Source organism: Myotis nattereri (assembly GCF_964212035.1).
Source record: "Myotis nattereri genome assembly, chromosome: X".
NCBI classification, from domain to species: Eukaryota; Metazoa; Chordata; class Mammalia; order Chiroptera; family Vespertilionidae; genus Myotis; species Myotis nattereri.
The window spans coordinates 47429014-47450454 of record NC_138078.1 but is presented as its reverse complement, the minus strand read 5'-3'; the positions used below and the strand labels follow the sequence as shown (position 1 = coordinate 47450454).

At 38.9% G+C, this 21441-nt stretch overlaps 1 protein-coding gene across 1 annotated transcript in view; it reads right to left on the bottom strand.

Annotated features, from left to right (window-relative positions):
- AR (androgen receptor) overlaps positions 1-21441 on the bottom strand; it is a gene marked incomplete at its 5' end in the record, with an annotated part of 312266 nt that overhangs the window by 43606 nt on the left and 247219 nt on the right. The window contains one exon of the mRNA XM_081080827.1: positions 10673-10789. Coding sequence (XP_080936953.1) covers positions 10673-10789 — 117 coding nt within the window. The remainder of the gene's footprint in view (positions 1-10672; positions 10790-21441) is intronic.

The window sequence follows — 21441 nt, the reverse complement described above, 5'->3', positions numbered from 1 at the left end:
TGTGTGATGGGGTAGAGCCATAACCTCCCCATCGGCCCTGCCCTGAGTGTGAGAGTGGCGGCGCCCCAACCCCCTGATCGACCCTGGTCTGTGGGTGATAGAGGGCGGCGCCCCAACCCCCCCACCCCATGGGCCCTGCTCTGTGTGTGATGAGGTAGAGCCATAACCTCCCCATCGGCCCTGCCCTGAGTGTGACAGTGGCGGTGCCCCAACCCCCTGATCAGCCCTGCTCTGTGGGTGATAGAGGGCGGCGCCCCAATCCCCTGATGGGCCCTGCTCTGTGCATGACAGGGGGGAGCTCCCCAACCCCCTGATGGGCCCTGCTCTGTGCGTGACAGGGGGGAGCTCCCCAACCCCCTGATTGGCCCTGCTCTGTGCGTGACAGGGGGTGGCGCCACAACCTCCCCATCGACCCTGCCTTGAGTGTGACAAGGGGCGGTGCCCCAACCCCCAAATCTGCCCTACCCTGAGCGTGACTGAGGATGGCATCGCAACCTCCCAATCCGCCCTGCTCTGTGCATGACAGAGGGCGGCACCCCAATTCCCGAATCGTCCCTGCTCTGAGCCCGAGCAGGGGCTGCACCTAGGGATTAGGCCTGCCCTCCGCCACCTGGGAGCAGGCCTAAGCCAGCAGGTCGTTATCTCCCGAGGGGCCCCAGACTGCGAGAGGGCACAGGCCAGGCTGAGGGACCCCCTCTTCCCCGCCTAGTGCACAAATTTTTGTGCACCGGGCCTCTAGTAGTTAATAATACTGTATTGTATATTTAAAAGTTGTTAAAAGAATAGATCTTAAAAGTTCTCATCACAGGAAAAAAGTTGTAACTATGTATGGTGATGGATATTAACTAAACCTATTGTGGTGATTATATAGAGATGTGTATAAAATTACTATGTTATACACCTTTAATAAAATGTTATATATGTCATTATTTCAATAAAACTGGGGGGGGGGAACATATGCTGTCATATGTTGTGCATGTTGGTTTCACAGTTTATTGGGGTATGCTGCTCTTTTGTGCATACCTCAGTTGTACATATCTGTAGGAATATTCAGTTAGCTACGAACTGTGGGAGGGGGAAGGTAGCACTTGTTACAATTGAGATTTACCATTTGCATCTACAGCCTGAAAACTTTTAGGGCTCTATTATCAAGAGTCAAAGGAGAAACTCCAAGTAGCTGAGTTCCATTGTTGATTTTTATGATAATCTGCTGCCTGCTGCACTGGAGGTAGAGAGAATTCAATCATTGGGTAGGCAGTGGTACCCAAACTCTACAAATATGTGATTTCTAGGCCTCCTACTTTAGCAATGAGATTATGTGGTAGCTCCATGATGAGGATCTAGGTAGATACTAGAATTCTGGTCAGAGAGTACACAAAAGAACTGTTAAATTTTAGTGAAGAATGTATAGATATCCAAAATATTTAGTAATTACTCTGCACAATGCTGGAAGTCATTATATTTCTCAGAAATAATTTGTCTAGCATGCTCCTTGGGTTAGAAATATGTACCTGTGCCTGTGAGATGACTTGGGCAATAACACTGTTTTGGCCTGGATTGCATCTCATCCTTTGTGTATAAAAATAATACAGACCCAACATGGTTTACTTTAGTGGTTTTAATATCCTCTGGTGCATATTCATTGAGACGTGGTGAAAATGGTCCACTCTTGGTCCTGAAGGCATTCTCTTTTTTAAATTGAATTTATTGGGATGACATTGCTTAATAAAATTATATAGGTTTCAAGTGTACAATTCTATAATACATCAATTATATATTGTACTGTGTTTTCACCACCCCACAAGTCTCCTTCCATCACCATTTATTCCCTCCTTTGCCCTCTTCTACCTCCCCCCATCACATTTCCCCCTGATAATCACCATTTTTTTTTGTGTGTAATACTTTCACCTTTTTCACTCAGACCCACAAACCCCTCCTCTCTGACAGCTGTTAGTCTGTTCTTTATCTATGAGTCTGTTTTTATTGTGTTTATTAATTTAATTGGATCCTTACATTCCACATATAAGTGAAATCATATGGTACTTGTCTTAATCTGACTAGCTTTTTTATTTAGCATAATACTTTATAGTTTCATCCATGTTGTCGCAAAAGGTAAAATTTCCTTCTTTGACATGCACATCTAAAAAATGAATGACCTGGAATAGGTGTATATCCAAGTTTTCCAAAAATGTATCCCAGAATACAGTAGTTTTGTAGGAGATTAACAGGCATTAAGTGAAAAAAATGGTTTCTGTGGTTGAATTAAATATGGGAATCCTGAGTTGCTAAGCTCCTCACTTTACCTTATTGCACTTACTTGCAAAGGTCTGTGAAATGCAAACATGCACAATAAATATTCTTGAGAAAGACCATAATATGAAACTTTGCCCAAGATATTTGATCATAGAAATTATTTTTCATGGACTACATCATGGAACTAGTTTTCTCAGAACCCACACAGAGAAACACTGGCCTATATCAAGACAACAGACTTATATAATGTAAGGATGTATGTAAATGATCAGTACTTATAGGTATCAACACAAAGAGGAAGAATCAAACCCTAAGAACCAAGGCTGCAATCTCAGGTATTCAGCAGAATATAATGCTACAAATCTCTCTCTCTCTCTCTCTCTCTCTCTCTCTCCATCCCTCTCCCCCCTCTCTGGCCTACTATTAAATTTTCTAAAATTTAACTCTATCATTAATTGTCTTTTAAAAAATCAAGCAAATATGCCGAAACCAGTTTGGCTCGGTAGATAGAGCGTCGGCTTGCAGACTGAAGGGTCCCGGGTTCGATTCCGGTCAAGGGCATGTACCTGGGTTGCGGGTACATCCCCAGTAGGAGATGTGTAAGAGGCAGCTGATCGATGTTCCTCTCTCATCAATGTTTCTAACTCTCTATCTCTCTCCCTTCCTCTCTGTAAAAGATCAATAAAATAAAAAAAAATTAAAAAAAATCAAGCAAATAAACAAAATCATATGTGAACATATTCAAATCTTCAACTGTCTAAAGTCTAAACCTTTAACCATAATCAGATCCATTTTCAATGTGGTTTCAGCTTGTCTTCCTCATCTCCTCAGATCTAACCATATTAAACTGCTTGCTATTCCTCAAATCCTCGATGCATTTTTAATGTCTCTTCACCTTTATTCAACCTGTGCCCTTTGCCTTGAATGCCCTTTCCTGTATATCTCACTCAATATCTTTCTAGTCATTCCTATTTATCCTTTAAGATGAAGATGTGTTCATTATCACTGTGTTTCTTTCCTTGTTTAACTTTTTGAGGGCAGGGATCATATCTTATTAATCTCTGATTCTTTAAAATGCCTAACATAGTTGAAACTCAATAAATATTTTTAAACAGATAAATAGATGAATGAATAGATGGAAAGATGGAAGGACTATCTAGATGGCTTCCTAGAAGGATGGATGAATAAATAGACAAATGAATAAATGCTGTGAAATCTGTCTCCTTAGAGACAATTCCATGAGTAGCATGTCAGCATTAGAATCCCTCAGTTGCACGCAGGACAGAAGTATTAATACTGGGTTGCTCTTGAGCGTGAAGAATGATGAAAGGTCTGGCATCAAGACTGTCTGTCTTCAATATTAGAAACCAAAGAATCCATGACAACATCAGACCATGACCAGGGGTTCCCTGAGCAATCCTCCCAACTAGAGAATTATGGAGATTGTTTAAACCTGAAAATCTGTTAACAGGTTTAAATCTCAGATGTGGAGTTCAGTCTCCCAGTAGAAAAGACAATTATAGATAACCTCCGAAGAAAATGGTGCACACCTCAGAGTCTTACATGTTCTAGAGTTCCATGTTTCCTCTACTCTTTTGGGGTTTGGCTACTACCTGAAAGTCTTGAAGGTCTACCATCTTCCTTGGTCCAAGAAAGGAGAAAGTAGCAGGCACCAATACTATTTATTAAAGGCTGAGAACTTTTTGTGTTGTGAAACACAAAACAAAGTAATGTCTGGGGAGGAATAGGAGGGAAAGTGAAAAGGGGGAGGGGTCAGGGGAGAAGACAGCAGATAAGAGCAATTCACTCTTTCTCATTCCATCTTGGAAACTGAGAGCACCACCTTGAGAAGCACAGAGGAAAGTGAGAAGCGTCTGTGATTTATTCTAAACATAGCCTGTGAAAAAACACATTTAATTCACTGGAGAGAAAATCCATTTCTAGACAGTTATGTTTATAACTTTTCTTAAATTCAAAGTAGGCAAGGGAGTTAGATTTTGGAAGCAGTTTGCAATATATGATTTTTCAACAGCAGCCATAAATGAACCATGTACAAAGAAAGTTCTATCCTTATTGTAGATGGGCAGCTGGAAGCCTGGAGGTAGTGTTCAAGGAAACAATCCTGAGAATCCAATCACCTCCAGGAACCTTTCATAAACACCAAGGGCTGCTATTGAAAAAAGCTATGAACAGGTAGATAGGACTAGAAGCAGGAAGGAAAAGGCTGTGTGTTTCAAGTCCCTCTGAATTGAGAAGGTCCCATGCCAAACAGTAGATGGAACACTATAGAAAAAAAAAACCACAAAAAACAGATTAGAGATCTTCAGGCCTGAAGACCGAGCAGCCATCAACTGCAGAGTGCCAGATTCTCTGAGATACAAAGGCAGCTCTTCTGCTCTCCACTCCCTCACTAATCTATCTATCCAGTCTACTTTTTGACACACAATATATCTTACTTTGATGTGACATGAGGTAGCTAAAATTACTATGCAGGTCAAGGCACTCAAGTCTAGACTATCTATACTTTTGGAAGAAGTAGATAGACAATAAAAAAGAGCTAATAAAAAAGAGCTGATATGCCAGGACCGATTTGGCTCAGTGGATAGAGCGTCGGCCTGCGGACTGAAGGGTCCCAGGTTCGATTCCGGTCAAGGGCATGTGCCTTGGTTGCGGGCACATCCCCAGTGGGGGGTGTGTGGGAGGCAGCTGATCGATGTTTCTCTCTCATCGATGTTTCTGGCTCTCTATCCCTCTCCCTTCCTCTCTGTAAAAAAATCAATAAAATGTATTAAAAAAAAAAGAGCTGATAAACTTACAACTCTTTTTCTGTGACTTTACATATAACATCACAAAATAGTAGTGCCATACAGGTTCTTGGGGAAGCCTACCATGCCAATTTTATGATGGGAAAACTGAACTTCAGAGGAGAGAAGAGACTTGTCCAAGGCCACATTCCTAGTTGCCATTTTGGAATGTATTATACAATTTAGAGCTGAATGATGGGAAGAATAAATAAAATTATATTAATTATCTTTCAAGTTGATTAAAATGTCTATGCTAAACACAAATTTTATGAAAAAAGAATTCTAATGATAAAGTATTCAGAAGGGCCATTCTGTATGTATGCTTTCTTTCTTTTTCCCATTTTTTGAATAAAGGTGTGATATAAATTGAATTTGAAAGTTAACAACAAACATAACAAGTATTTTCAGCAGGGAAGAAAGAAATGGAGACCTCAGGTCTGGAATAAAAAAAAAAAGACCGCAAATAGCTGCAGCAATCATGATAAAGAAGAACAAAGTAGGTAGCATCTCAATACCATAGATCAAGCTGTATTACAAAGCCACTGTTCTCAAAACTGCCTGGGACTGGCACAAGAACAGATATATAGATCAATGGAATAGAATAGAGAACCCAGAAATCAAAGCAAACCACTATGCTCAATTAATATTCGACAAAGGAGGCATGAATGTACAATGGAGTCAAGACAGCCTTTTCAATAAATGGTGTTGGGAAAATTGGACAGATATATGCAAAAAATGAAACTAGACCACCAACTTACAACATACACAAAAATAAAATCAAAATGGATAAAGGACTTAAACAAGACAGGAATCCATAAAAATACTAGAGGAATTAACAGGCAGCAAAATCTCAGACATATGCCAAAGCAATTTCTTCACTGATACTGCTCCTAGGGCAATGGAAACTAAAAATAAAATAAACAAATGGGACTACATCAAAATAAAAAGCTTTTGCACAGCAAAAGAAACAATCAACAAAACAACAAGAAAGCCTACTGCATGGGAGAACATATTTGCCTGTGTTATCACCGATAAAGGTTTAATCTCCAACATTTACAGGGAACTCATACAACTTAACAAAAGGAAGATAAACAACACAATCAAAAAATGAGCAACAGACCTAAATAGATACTTCTCGAAAGAAGACAGTTGAAAGGCCAAGAGACATATGAAAACATGCTCAAAGTCACTAATCATCTGAAAGGTGCAAATCGAAAGGACAATGAGGTACCATCTCACACCTGTCATAATGGCTATCATCAACAAATCAACAAAGGGCAAGAGTTGGAGAGGATTTGAAGAAAAAGGAACCCTCCTTCACTGTTGGTGGGAATGCAGACTGGTGCAGCCACTGTGGAGAACAGTATGGAGATTCCTCAAAAAACTAAAAATGGAACTCCCACTTGACCAAGTGATCCCACTTCTATGAATATATCTCAAGAAACTAGAAACACCAATTAGAAAGGATATATATGCACCCCTATGTTCATAGCAGCACAATTCACCATAGCTAAGATTTGGAAACAGCATAAGTGCCCATCAGTAGATGAATGGATTAAAAAACTGTGGTACAGCTACTCAATGGAATACTATGCTGAAGTAAAAAAGGAGTTCTTACCATTTGCAACAGCATGGATGGAAGTGGAGAGCATTATGCTAAGTGATATAAGCCAGTCAGAGAAAGATAAATATCACATGAGCTCACTCATTTATGGAATATAATGAACAACATAAAATGAGGAACAAAAACAGATCCAGAGACAGAGAAACATCGATCAGACCATCAAACCTCAGAGGGAAGGTAGGGGAGGGTGGGGGTAAGGGGGCGAGATCAACCAAAGGACTTGTATGCATGCATATAGGCCTAACCAATGGACACAGACAATAGGGGGGTGAGGGCATAAGTGGGGGGTTGGGGGGTAATGTGGGTATAAGGACACATATGTAATAACTTAATCAATAAAGAAATTTAAAATAAAAAAGTAAAGAAAAAGAAATGGAGACTTAAATTTAGGAAAATGGAAAGGTTTGTTTTGCAAACAATGATGTCCAAGAGGGTAAACATTTGGGTTGTTACTGACATGGTACTTGAACATCTACACTAATAAAAGACAAACATGCAAATTGACCATACCTTTGCTATGCCTTAAGCCATGCCCACCAGGCAATCAGAGCGATTATATGTAAATTAACCCAACTAAGATGGTGGCCGGCAGCCACAGAGCTGGAGCAAGCAGGAGGTTTGGTTGCTCCAGTGATGGAGGAAGCCAAGCTTCCTGCCTACCATGGCCGGCTCTGAGCTCCACTCAAGGCAACAAAGTTTCAATTATAGAAGATAAATAAACCCCAGATGCCTGCTTTCAGCTGGCTGTGGCCACTGAGCTGGAGCAAGCAGGAGGCTTGGATTGCCCCTGGCGATGGAGGAAGCCAAGCTTCCCGTCTGCCCTGGCTGGCTCTGAGCTCCACTCAAGGCTACAAAGTTTCAATGATAAAAGCTAAATAAATCCCAGAATAAATAAATAAAAGAAAAAAAGGAGAGGCTGGGAGCTTCTGTCGCTAGAGGGGTCGGGGGGAGGAGCTTGGCCAGCCTGAAAATGGCCCTCAGCCCCTCACCCAGTCTGGCCAGGCATCCCAGTGGGGACCCCCACCCTGAAGTGGGTGTGACCAGCCTGCAAACACCCATCAGTCCCTCACCCAGGCTGGCCAAGCACCCCAGCTGTGCACTAGGCCTCTATCCTATATAATAAAAGGGTAATATGCAAATTGACCCTAACAGCAGAATGATTGGGAATGACTGGTCACTATGATACACACTGATCACCAGGGGGCAGACACGTAATGCAGGAGCTGCCCTCTGATGGTCAGTGTGCTCCCACAGGGGGAGCTCTGCTCAGCCACAAACCAGGCTGACTGCTGCCAGCACAGTGGTGGTGGCAGGAGCCTCTCCCGCCTCCTCAGAAGCACTAAGGATGTCCAACTGCAGCTTAGGTCTGCTCCCTGCTGGTAAGTGGACAGCCCTCGAGGGCTGCTGGGCTGCCTGAGGGATGTCTGACTGCCAGCTTGGGCCTGATCTCCCAGGGAGTGGGCCTAAGACAGCAGGTGGACATCCTCCAAAGTGTCCCGGACTGCAAGAGGGCATAGGCCAGGCTGAGGGACCCCCCTGAGTGCACAAATTTTTGTGCACTGGGCCACTAGTAATATATAATTATCTTAGTTACTAGCATCATCTCCAAAAAGATCTTGACAGTATTTTTGATTTGAGGTAATCAAGAGTGATTTCTGGTGATTCTCTGCCTGTTGGAACTGTTACTATCATAGGACATGCCAAGTAACTCAGAATAAGAGCCAACTGGGAAGTGCTGTGAACATCCTAACCAGATAAATTACTAGTAACCTCATTGTCATAATAAACCCTCACACTTTGTCCTTTACCAAAAATGTTCACATTTATCATAGCATATGACTCCCATTATAGCTCTGTGAGAGTGATATTTCTAACCTTACAGATGAAGAAATTGAGACATAGACAGGGCACAATAAATAATGGAGCTGGGCCTTTAACCTAGGTCTTCCTGATTCCAAAGACAAAAGCATTTACATGACATAAAAATCCTTTTATCTTATAGGCATTTCTTGAAATTTGCCTGCCTGAAGCTCTATTGCCTAGCATGGTGCCTTGTACATAGTAGAAAGACAGTAAATATTACAGAAATGGAAGTGAAATAAAGTCAACCACAGCAATTTTCAGCTTATTTTCATTGTGTTTACCAAGCCTATTCAAAGTTTAACTTGTTCAACTGTATAAAGTCAATTTGTAAATTTACCATAGCACTCTCAACAAAGATTTATAGATTTATGCCTATCTTCTATAAGGAGTAGTAAAATGATCTCTTATACATAAACTCCTTTTCAAAGGGGTTCACTGTAATCATGTCATAGACTGCTTTATGATAGAGGATGCTGGCTGAGACATGACACTAATTTTAAGATTGGGAGCCAACTGCATTAGGACTTTGGTTGCCATTAGGCTTTACCTGCATCAAAGTGGGCGTATCAACAGATGGAAAACTAAGGGGTTCTCTACTTGCAAGACCCATCTCTTATACACAATTCACAGACAGCTAAGTGAGAGTTCAATGTATCAGAAACCTCACATGGAGTCATAAATTTCACATGGAAAAAACTTCCCTTTTGTTTTCCTTCTGCCCTCCCCCATCCCAGTCTTATTTATTCCTCCCCACTACAATTGAGATTTATCTGGAGAAGCCAAGCAAACAAGAACAAGGTTGATTTTTTTTTTTTAATATTTGAGTTTCATTTGATGTGACTGCCTGGAAAACCACTCACAGAGCATCTGCCTATGATTTCTGGGAATACTAGACACTACTTGAAAGGCTTCTGTTAAAGCCATCTCATATTGAGCCTGGATCAATTTATTTGCAGTACTTTTGTCTGTTTAAGGACTATTACTGGCCTATAAGGAAAGGAGTATAGAATTATCCACATGAAGACCCACACATGGTTAGAAAACAAGTTGGTTTTTATAAATATGCACATAGGAAGACAAGATATTGAGCATGTCATAAAAACAACAACAATAACAACAACAACAAACAAACAAACAAACAAACAAAAACTAAAGATGGACAAGTGCTTTAAATTAGCCTTGAGAGGGGAGGGGAGAGGGCAGGATTCTGGGCGCATACGTTTTCCTAGAATCTGATAGGCTGATAAGGAGTATTCAGGTATGAAGCTACAGTTTTAGGCATTCAGAAGTAGATTTGTCTTTCCTCAAGTTCCATTTTGAAATAAAAATAAACTAATGATCTTGCTTTACTCATGAAAGTTGCATCTTTCTGGAAGTGGAAGGCAGCAGAGATGACTCTGGCAATAAACAGATGTGAACATGAAGAAATGAGAAATTGGTGGGGGGTATAAGTGTCAGCAAAGCTTTTCTGGAATGGTACCAGTGCTTATGATAGGCACAGACTAAGGAACAGAGAACCTTATTATGTGGAGTCGCCATTGAAAGAGCTGTATCTTACCTCGGTCAAGGTACTGTGCTACCAAAATAAATGCTTTTGGAAATTATCAATAGATTTGCAAGGAAAAGGGTATGATTAAAAGACCTGTTCATCCCTAGGAGGTGTAGGATAAGAAATTGACTCTGCTTGGCAGCTTAGTCATAGGCTCCAAAGAAAAGTATGACCCCATGTGAGGTTTCTGATACACTGAACTCTCATTTAGCTTCTCTTTCCAGGTGGCCAACCCTACAATATTGGCAGCAGTTAACTGATGGATATTCTTGGGTGTTCAAGGCCAGCCTGTGCCTGGGTCAACCTGCACCTCTAATTGTTCTGAATTTCTTAGTTCTCTCATCCTAGCCACCATTTAACAACATTAGGCCAGTACCATTATGTCCTCTGGGGAACCCTTCTTAGTCAAGTCCACACTCATCCCTGAAGAGAGTCCTGCCTGATTCTTGCTTCATACCTCCCGCTCTCATGCTTAGCCCCAGAATGGGGTATAGCAAAGAGGAAAATCTGGTTTAAAGAGAGAACCAGAGAATGAGGATGGGAAAGGGAAGAGAAGAAAAAGGAATAAAAGTATCATACCTCCCAGAGTCATCCCTGCTTCATAGCATTTCCGGAGGCGACAAGATGGACAATTTTTTCTTCGGAATTTATCGATGGTGCAATCATTTCTGCTGGCACAAAGGTACTTCTGTTTCCCTGGGAGAATAAATATAAAAGTAGACAGACCTGTTAATGGTTTTCCAGAGTATCTCTCCTTAAGTATTTCTAGGCAGCAAGGGCATAAAGATATATCCTGCAAGATGAAAGAAGTGGACAGAGAATGGCCCTAAATAATTTGATAACACAGAATCTATTAAACCAGGCTGGTTTAATTCAATGCTATTCTGTTTGTTTTCATAGGGATGAACAATTCAGGTCCTGATGATACCTGCTTTATCAAGACTACTGACTGGTATGTTCAATAAGATGATCTATGTACGAACCTTTACTAAAAGCCAGTAATGCCCATGAAAAAATGATCATTGGTGGAAATTGTCACTTTTCTTCTTCCTGACTCCTGAAATCATGCTTGAACTAATAACATTATTTTTTTTTCTTTTTGTTTATATTTTTATTGATTTCAGAGAGGAAGGGAGAGGAAAAGGGAGATAGGAACATCAATGGTGAGAGAGAATCATTGATCTCCTGCCTCCTGCATGCCCAACACTCGGGATTGAGCCTGCAACCCAGGCATGTGCCCTGACCTGGAATCGAACCATGTCCTCCTGGTTCATAGGTCACACTGGCTGGCAACATGCTATTTTTTACAATAAAAATACAGGTAAAACTTTTACAAAAGAGCATTTATATAAAAGGGGATTTCTGTAGGATTTCTATTTGTTTTTAAATTGCTAGTGATCATACCCCCAATTCTGTAGGTTATAAAAATCAAATAGATAGGCTCATTCTTTGTGAAGTGAATCACAGCAAGTGAAAGGAAGTCCTCTGAAGCCAAAATACGAGAAATGATCACTGTCATGCATACCTTGAATTGTCATAGATACAAAGAAACATACATACACAAACACAAACACAGAGATCCTCAGGATCACTGCTACTCAAAGACAGACATGGAGGTTCATTAAAAAAAAACACACAAAAAAACCCATATTTTATTCTCCACATCTTCACCAGCACTTGAATAAACTCGTTGGTTTATTGATGGTAACCATTCTGGAAGGTGTGAAGTGATATCTCATTGTGGTTTTAATTTGCATCTCTCTGATGATTAGAGACATTTAGCGTTTTTCATATGTCTGTTAAGCCAACTGTTAAAGGGAACCCTTGTGCACTGTTGGTGGGAATGCAGACTGGAGTTTCCACAAAAAATTAAAAATGGAATTGCCTTTGGACCCAGCTATTACATTTCTGGAAATATATCCTAAGAATCCCAAAACACTAATTCCAAAAGAATATATTCAACCCTATATTCACTGCAGTGTTATTTACAATAGCCAAGATCTGGAAATAGCCCAAGTGCCTATCAATAGATGAGTGGATAAAAAAGCTGTGGCACATTTATACAATGGGATACTATGCAGCTATAAAAAATAAGGAACTCTTATCTTTTGTGATAGCATGGATGGACCTGGAGAATATTATGCTAAGTCAAATAAACCAGTCATAGAAAGACAAATACCATATGATCTAACTTATATGTGGAATTTAATGAACAAAATAAACTGAAGAAGAAAACAAAATCAAAGGTACAGATACATGGAACATTCTGTTAGCTGTCAGAGGGGTGGGGCTTGGGTAGGGGGACTGGATGAAAGAAGGTGAAGGGATTATTAGCCAAAGAACATATGTTTATAACCCATAGACACAGACAACAGTGCTGTCATGGCCAGAGGTAAAGGGAGGGCAGGGGCTGGGTGGTGGTGGGCAAAGGGAGAAGAAGTGGGGACATGTGTAATAGTTTCAAAAATAAAATTTAAGTTAAAATAATAGAATAAAATTCATATCTCTCTGGGAAAAAACAAACATACATTTCATTCAATACTTTTCCTCTTTGCTCATAGTACAGGCCTGGCACTCAGTAGGGCCTCATTAAAAAGTTGACTGAATCAATACACAAGAGGAACAGGTAGATCCACAAGCATAGAGTCACCTGCAGAAATAGATGAGATGCCTACCCTGTTGCTCTAAAACACAGAGAACTTCTCCAGCCCTGTCCCAGCCTGAGCTTGAGCATCCCTTCCCCTCCACCCCATACTTTCTCCAAGTCCCTGGTTGTTTTTCTCTCGTTTACTGCTGTACTTCTTTAGTTTATTAGATAGACTGGGATTTTAGGGATGATTCTTTTGGCAGAGGAAGATTGTCTGTGGTAGGGAAAGAAAGATAAATGGAAGATTAATAGCTATTTGATTGCAGAAAAAAAAATGGCCACAAATTTACAGCTTGGATTTTCTCTCCCTTCACTTAGCCTAAAATGCATAGATCAGGCACAGAAAATATCTATATAATAAAAACCCAGTGGTCGTAATGCTGTAACAACCAAAGACCGGTCACCAGGAGGCTGCATGTGCAGCGAGTTGTGCGCGGGTGGGCAGGGACTTGACTCTGGGTCCCATGGTGTGCCGGGACTCAGGGAAGTCCGCACTGGTGGGACTCGGGGGTCCTGGGTATCACATGATTTCCTGCGGGTCTGGGTCTCATGCAATTTTGCGCACTATTATAATAGGTTATTATAATAGGCTATTATAATAGGTTCTTTCATATAGGAGTGTCAATAATAACCAGTTCAGCAAAAATTTCCTTTTCCATCTCTCCCCTCACCTCCCCTTCCCATCCATTCCCTTCCCTCCTTTCATTGCCTTTGTCAAAGGAATCCAAAATTTCGGGGTTAAAAAAAATCGCACCAGTACAACCCTTGCATTACAAGGATGAGTTCTGGAGAGGTCTTGACTTGCCTGAAAACACTAAAATACTGAATTGGAGGACCCCAAAAGGATAAGTAAACCTATCTATTATGAATGAGGCTTGTATTAGGGTATTTAAATATATTATTTAAATGGAGCACCTCAGTAGTTTTTTGAGGTAGGTACTATCATTACTTTCATTTAACAGATGGGAAAATCTAAGTCTTTTAAGCCAGTACTCTTTCTATTATAACATAGAATTTTATGCATATAAATAGAACTTACTTCGCTAGCAGCTTTTTTATTTTGCTTCACACTGAGGATTGTAATGTGTACACAGAAAGGATGGTGTTACAAGTGTCATTCAGTTTATTAATGGGTATTAGTTCCAAGAGTTCAGGCTCTGTATTCAGTGAGTTTGTTTTCAGTGCCATGGGTGTTCTAGAACTGGGGCTTCTTTATAGTACTAGTGCTGCTGCAAACCTCAACCCATTACATTGATTACTGAAATAAGGTCAAGTCAGGAGTACTTGACTTCTTCGAGGAATCTCTACTTTCAAGGAAAATATTAGCTACTAGACCACAGTTTGCCAAGGTATGGTTGCCTGGCCAATGCAATAAGGCTCCAAGAGGAGTTTTAAATTCCATTTCTGAAAGCTAACCATCCTGTTAATGAGAGAGGATACAATGGGAAAAGAATAAAATGGCTTTTTTTTCAATTTGGAGCTCAGATAGTTTCTTTAGCTGTAGTTGATACCTTGTCCCAGAGTACTTCTTGGCCTAAAACAAGGTGACCTAAAAACACAAATATCCTTTATAATTTATCCAAAAAGAAGTGCAAACCTCAGTATGACTAATGCCATTGCATATTAATTTACTTGGCCTCTATTATGGGCCAGGCATTGTACTAGTTTTTTTTTTATTATACTTTTAAATTACAGTTTATATTCAGTATTATTTTGTATTCATTTCAGGTGTACAGCATTTTGGCTAGACAATAGTATACTTTACAAAGTGTTTCCCCCAATATTTTTAGTACCTACATGGCACCAACATAGTTATTACAATATTATTGACTATATACTCTGTGCTGTAGTTTACATCTCCTTGACTATTCTGTAATTACCAATTTGCTCCTCTCAATCCCTTCACCTTGTTCACCCAATCCCTGAAACTCCCTCCTTTGGCAACCATCAGTCAGTTCTCTATATCTATGAGCCTGTTTTTATTTTGTTTATTTATATTTATTGAATTCATTGAAGTTGCATTGGTTAATAAAAATATATAGGTTTCAAGTATACAGTTCTATAATACATTATCTGTATATTGTATTGTGTGTTTCTATTTTGTATCTTCATTTATTTTGTTTAGATTCTACATATAATTAAAATCTAAGGTAAAGGGTGTCCCAAAATTCACGCAAGAAGTAATTTTGATAGAAAACACAGGTTTATAATTTAAAAATTGTAAATTTTTTATTGATTCATAAAGTATAAACTATAGGGTTATGTATGGAATAGGATATCAGGTAAATGGCTTCCACGGCTTTGCTGGCACATACACACTCTTTTGTTGAAATTTTCCATGACCGTTTTGCATAAATGTGGCTGAATTTCGATGAGCCTCATTTTCATCTTGATGGCTTGGTTAATCGACAAAATTGTTGCATTTGGGGTTCAGAAAATCCCCTAGTGATTGTTGAGAAACAAATGCATCCACAACATGTCACTGTTTGGTGCAGATTTTGGGCTGGAGGCATCATTGGACCATTCTTCTTCGAAAATGCGGCTGCTCAGGCAATAACAAAAGAGTGTGTATGTGCCAGCAAAGCTGTGGAGGCCATTTACTCGATATGCTATCCCATACATAACCCTCTACTGTAGACTTTGTGAATCAATAAAAAAGTTACAATTTTTAATTATAAACCTGTGTTATCTATCAAAATTATTTCTTGCGTGAATTTTGGGACACCCTTTATTTGTTTTTTATCTGACTGACTTATTTCACTTCCATAATACCTTCAAAGTCCACCCATACGGTTGAAAATGGTAAGATATCATTCTTTTCTATGGCAAAGTAAGAGTCCATTGTGTATGTATGTACCAATGTTTTTTTATCCACTCATCTATTGATGGGCAATTGCGTTGCTTCCATATCTTGGCTATTGTAAATAATGCCATTATGAACAAAGGGTGCATATATATTTTTTTTCTAATTCATGTTTTGCATTTCTTCAGATAAATCCCAAGAAATAGAATAGCTGGGTCCTAAGGCAGTTCCATTTTTAATTTGTTGAGGATACTCCATACTGTTTTCCATAGTAATTGTACCAGTCTGCATTCCCATCAGCTATACACAAGGGTTCCCTTTTCTCCCCATACTCACCAATACTTGCTTGTTGATTTATTGATGATATCCATCCTGATGGGTGTGAGGTGATGTCTCATTGTGGTTTTAATTTGCATTTCTCTGATGATTAGTGATTTAAAGCATATTTTCATATGTCTATTGGCCATCTGTATGTCCTTTTAGGAGAAGTGTCTATCAGGTCCTTTGCCTACTTTTTAATTAGATTATTTGTTTGTTTGTTTCTTTGTTTTGCTGTAGAGTTGTATAAGATCTTTATAAATTTTGGATATTAACCCCTTATCAGATGTATCATTGGCAAATACATTCTCTAGTTCAGTAGGTTATCTTTTAATTTTTTTTGATGGTTTCCTTTGCTGTGCAAAAACATTTTAAAAAATATATATTTTTATTGATTTTTCACAGAGAGGAAGGAAGAGGGATAGAGAGCTAGAAACATCGATGAGAGAGAAACATCGATCAGCTGCCTCCTGCACACCTCCTACTGGGGATGTGCCCGCAACCAAGGTACATGCCTTTGGCCGGAATCGAACCTGGGACCTTTCAGTCAACAGGCCTACGCTCTATCCACTGAGCCAAACCGGTTAGGGCTGTGCAAAAACTTTTTAGTTTGATGTAGCCCCATTTGTTTATTTTTCTTTTGTTCCCCTGACCCAAGAGATATAGCAGAAAAAATTGCTAAGAAAAGAGATAGATTTTACTGCCTAAGTTTTCTTCTAGGACATTTATGTTTTCAAGTGTAACATTTTAATCTTTAATCCATTTTAGTTTATTCTTGTGTGTGGTGTAATCATTTTATTGATTTTTTTACAGAGAGAAAGGGAGAAGGACAGTGAGTTAGAAACATCGATGAGAGAGAAACATCGATCAGCTGCCTCCTGCACAACTCCTACTGGGGATGTGCCAGCAACCAAGGTACATGCCCTTGGCCGGAATTGAACCTGGGACCTGTTAGTATACAGGCTGATGCTCTATCCGCTGAGCCACACCAGTTAGGGCCCTAGTTTCATTTTTTGCATGTATCTCGCTAATATTCCCAATACCATTTATTCAATAGTCTTTATCACAATATAGTCTTGCCTCCTTTCTCAAATAGCAAATGACCATATAGGTATGGGTTTATTTCTGAGCTCCCTATTCAGTTCCATTAATCTATATGTTTGTTTTGATGCCAGTATCATGCTGATTTGATTACTATAACCTTGTAATAGAATAGTTTGATATCAGATAGCATGATACCTCCAACGTGTTCTTCTTTCTCAAGATTTCTGTGGCTGTTCTTTGAAATAAACCATTGATATTTTGATACGAGTTATACTGAATCTAAAGACTACTTAGGGTAGTATGGCCATTAAATATGTTAATTTTCCCTATCTGTAAGTACAGTATATGCTCCCATTTATTTAAATCTTCAAATTTTTTCTTCTGTATTTTTCCATTTTCTGAGTACAGGTCTTTTGCCTCTTTGATTAAATTTATTCCTAGATATTTTACTTCTTTTGATGCAACTGTAAGTGGAATTGTCTTTTCGTTTCCCTTTATCATAGTTCATTGTTAGTTAGTGTATATAAATAAAATCCATTTCTGAACATGTATTTTGTATCCTGCTACATTACCAAATTCACTTATTAGTTCTAGTAGTATTTGAATCTGTCATTGAGTGCAGCCATAGCAGATGTTTAATAACTATCTTCTGATAGCTTGGAGTGCACATCTTCTATGTTCCAGGAAGTATTCTAGGAAATGAGGGAAACAACAGTGGATAATTCAGTCAAAGGCTTTGCCTTCAAGTTGGGTGATCTTTTGGTGGAAACCAACAAGTAATACATGTTATAAAAATAAATTAGATATTTCAGATGGTGGTACATACAATTAAGGAAATGAAACAGAGTGCTGTGATAGAATGGAAAGTTAATTTAGGTAGAATTGGAAAAAATTCTATAATGTGGTGGCATTTAACCCTGAATAATATGAACCAGACATTTAAAGAGCCAGCGAAGCAATATTCTCAAAGAAGGAGCAGCAAATGAAAGGCTTAAAGTTATTAATGAATTTGGTGTGTTCTTGGAATAGCAAGGTGGCCAGTGTGGCTGGCATAAGATAAGGGAGGGGAGGTGGTAAGAAAATTTGACTGGATTGCAGGACCAGGTTGTGCTGGGCAGTAATTCTCCATCTTGGCTGTAAGTTAGAATCATTTGGGGACCTGTTACAAACTACTGATGCTTGGTTTCACTTTCAGTAGTACTGATTCAATTTATTGAGGTAAAGGGTAGGCACTATGATGTTTTCAACATTCCCCTATTGCTTCTGATGTGAGAGCTGCTGATGTTGCACCTTGCAGTTGAGTTGACTGCTTAGGGAGTTTTTCAGCTGACACCAGATTAACAGGATGAATGTTTGACATTGCAAAAGCATTTGACAGTCCACAATGCCCCTTGCCCTTTTTTACTCCTTTGGAAATGAGTGAGGTCGAAGCCATTCAAATGAGTAGTGTGGGAAGCACCAGATAATGTTATTTTGATGGGATTTGGAAAGACTTCTAGAAAAATTACAGGATCCAATTTCATCAAGTAAAACTCTATGAGAAATAACCACTTCTGCTAAGGTTATTTGACATATGGTCACACCCATGTTTTATATTCTCAAGCTTCCTTCCCTTAGGTTCTGAGTTTGGCTTGCAGTGACTCATAAAATCAGATTTTTAGTATCTCTTCCCAATTTCACAATCAGTGCTATCATATTAGTAACTTGAAATAAGAATATCTACATCATGGAAATCAGCAAATGCTACAAATATCAGGAGTCCCCACTGCTCCCTGCCCTTGGAAGACAGGGATACAGTTTACTAGCACAACACTGGTTCTGTTTTACTTCTTTCTAGCTGGGTCTGATTCTCTTGTTCTTCTTTCCTTGAACTTGCATCTGAGCATACTTATGGGCTTTGGTAATATGATTGAAATCACAGCTTGTATAGACTCAATTGTATTTTAGAAACATATTACCATCTTCTCATGCTTTATTCAGTAGATGCATTCCTGAACAGTAATGTATAAATCACATTTCTTTAAAATAAATTCTCATTTATATGTAGAGTGGGGATTGACCATTTAAAGAAATTGTGTTGAGCACTTCTGTAAGATAAAGACAATAATCCTTTGTAAAATGAACAGTAACTATTTCTTTTATAAATATTATCAAATCCAAATTTTTCATAATAGTCATTTTACAACCTTTATGAAGGACAATTTGGCAAAAGTTGCAAAATTAAAATTTGCATTGCTTTGACCTAGCACATGTTTTCACATGTGTGACATGACATATATACAAGAAAATGCAATGCAACATTGTTTATAATAGCAGAAGACTGCAACATAAATGTCCATTAATAGATACAGACATAAAATGTATCCATTAAAAAATGAGCCAGTTCTAGATATACTGAGATGGAACAATCTCCAAGATACATTGTAAAGTGGAGGAAAAACAAGATGTAAAACAATACAGCACACTAGTTCTGTGAATAAAATTGATATATTTTCTGTATATGTTTATAAATGCATATACTATGTCTACAAGGGTACACACACACACAAAAAAAACATTAGTGGTTGCCCCAGAGAAACAAAACTGCATGTCTGAGGTTTGGAAAGGTGGAATTATTTTTTTACTCTTTAACCTTCTGTGATTTTAAAATTTTGTATCATGTGCATGTATTGCCTACTCTAATGTATACATTATGTTAAAGGTCTGTTATAAATGTCACTGTGACCTTGAGACAAATTCTTTCCTCTCTCTGAGATTCAGTATTCCCATCTACACAACAAGGGAGTTAGACTCCATACTATTTCAGAGATGAATCCAAAAGGGCTATTCCTAGCACATCCTAGTTCCAAATTTATAGAGTCAGCATCACAACAAGTGGTTGCCTATTCACCATATGGTATAATTGGGGAATCTGCTCTTATAATAGGGTCAGAGAAAATGTCTCTATTGTTAACAAAAGAAATGCCTACTGAAAACCCAGCAGTCCAGACTGTGTTGAAGTTTGCCGAGGAGAAAGATAATCATAGCTCTTTCCTTTTAGGAGCTTGCAATCTAGTGGGAGATAAATACGCATGAAGCAGCAATAACACTAAAAAGTGAAGGAGAATTCTGGAATGCGGCAAGGAGGTGTAGGTCATGGCTTGATTTCAATGGTTCACCATAAGGTTTTGGACAAGTCATTGCTTTCCTTTGAGCCTCAATTTCTTCATATCTAAATGATGGGAGAGTGTGATGAAGAGAATTCAATAATCTATCAATAAATTAATATTTAGCAGAGAGATTAAGAGACTATTAAGCATAAACTATGAAACTTTTATTACCTGTTCTTAGGTATTTGTTAATTGACAAAAAAAGTATGGTGTGGTGGCAGGAGCAGAGACTTAAAAGTCAGAGGGACTGGGTTATGAATCCCAGCAATCTGACTTACTAGTTGTGGCAAAAAGTATAATTTATCTGAATCTGTTTTCTCTTTAGTAAAATGGGGATCATATCATCCAATTTTGCAGAGCCATGATAATTCAAAATAACATATGTGAAGCAAAATTTAGGTACATGGTAAATGAGAGCTGTTTGAATAGTGTGTATTCTCCTGGAATCACCTGGAATGCATGAAGAGTTGAGTAAGGCTGAAATTACTGGTGAAACCTATATTGTGTAGCACTTAAGAACTATCCTTAATTTTATTGATTTATCAAGTACTACATTAAAATAAAGAGTTTTATTCAAATTATTCAGATTTTTCTTCCCAAATTGTTCTAGAAAAAGGCACTGAGATCAAGTTTTGAAAATGAAATTTAATCTGCTGCTCAGGTGCACAGCTACTTTATGCTCTCATTCTGGGTGCTGTTCTTATTTGATTTCCTAAATTTTTAAAATTTATTTATCAAGATAATTATAGTGTAGATCTTTCCAAAACACTTGTATGCTCTGGACAAGATTAAAGACAAACATAAAGTAAGAAAGAATGAGGGGGAGAAGTGGGGAAGAGAGAGAGGAGAAAGAGGAGGAGGAGGAAGAAAGGTGAACAAAGAAGAGTAGAAAGAGAAAATGCAGGAGGAGAAGGAGTGGGAGAAGAGGACTAGGAGAAAGGGTGGAGGTGGGGGAAAGGCAAAAAAGAAAGAGATGAGAAGAAAACACAAAGAAAGGGGGAAAAGAAAACAAATGGTATATAGAAAGAGAAACCCAAGCCTAGGTTTCACTAAGGACTTAATGAGATGTGTGACAGCTTCAAGAAATGTTGTGCTCAATATTGCCTGCAGTGTCACTGTCATCCTTATTGGGGGTGGACATATTCCTGATTGGAGGAGAGATGTGAGCCTGCATTGCAATGTTCTCATAGCTACCTTCTCTAAGTCTCTTCCAAAGAATCTTTTGAGTGAATTTCCCTTAAGCAGTCACACTGTGGTGGATGCAGCACACTAAGAAGCCAAATTTCTTTTCTGACTCTAGGAAAGCTCTACAAAGGGGCCAAAAGAGTGAGATTGGACATGCTAGAAGGATCAGTGGAAACTATATAGAGAGAATGGAGCCAATGTA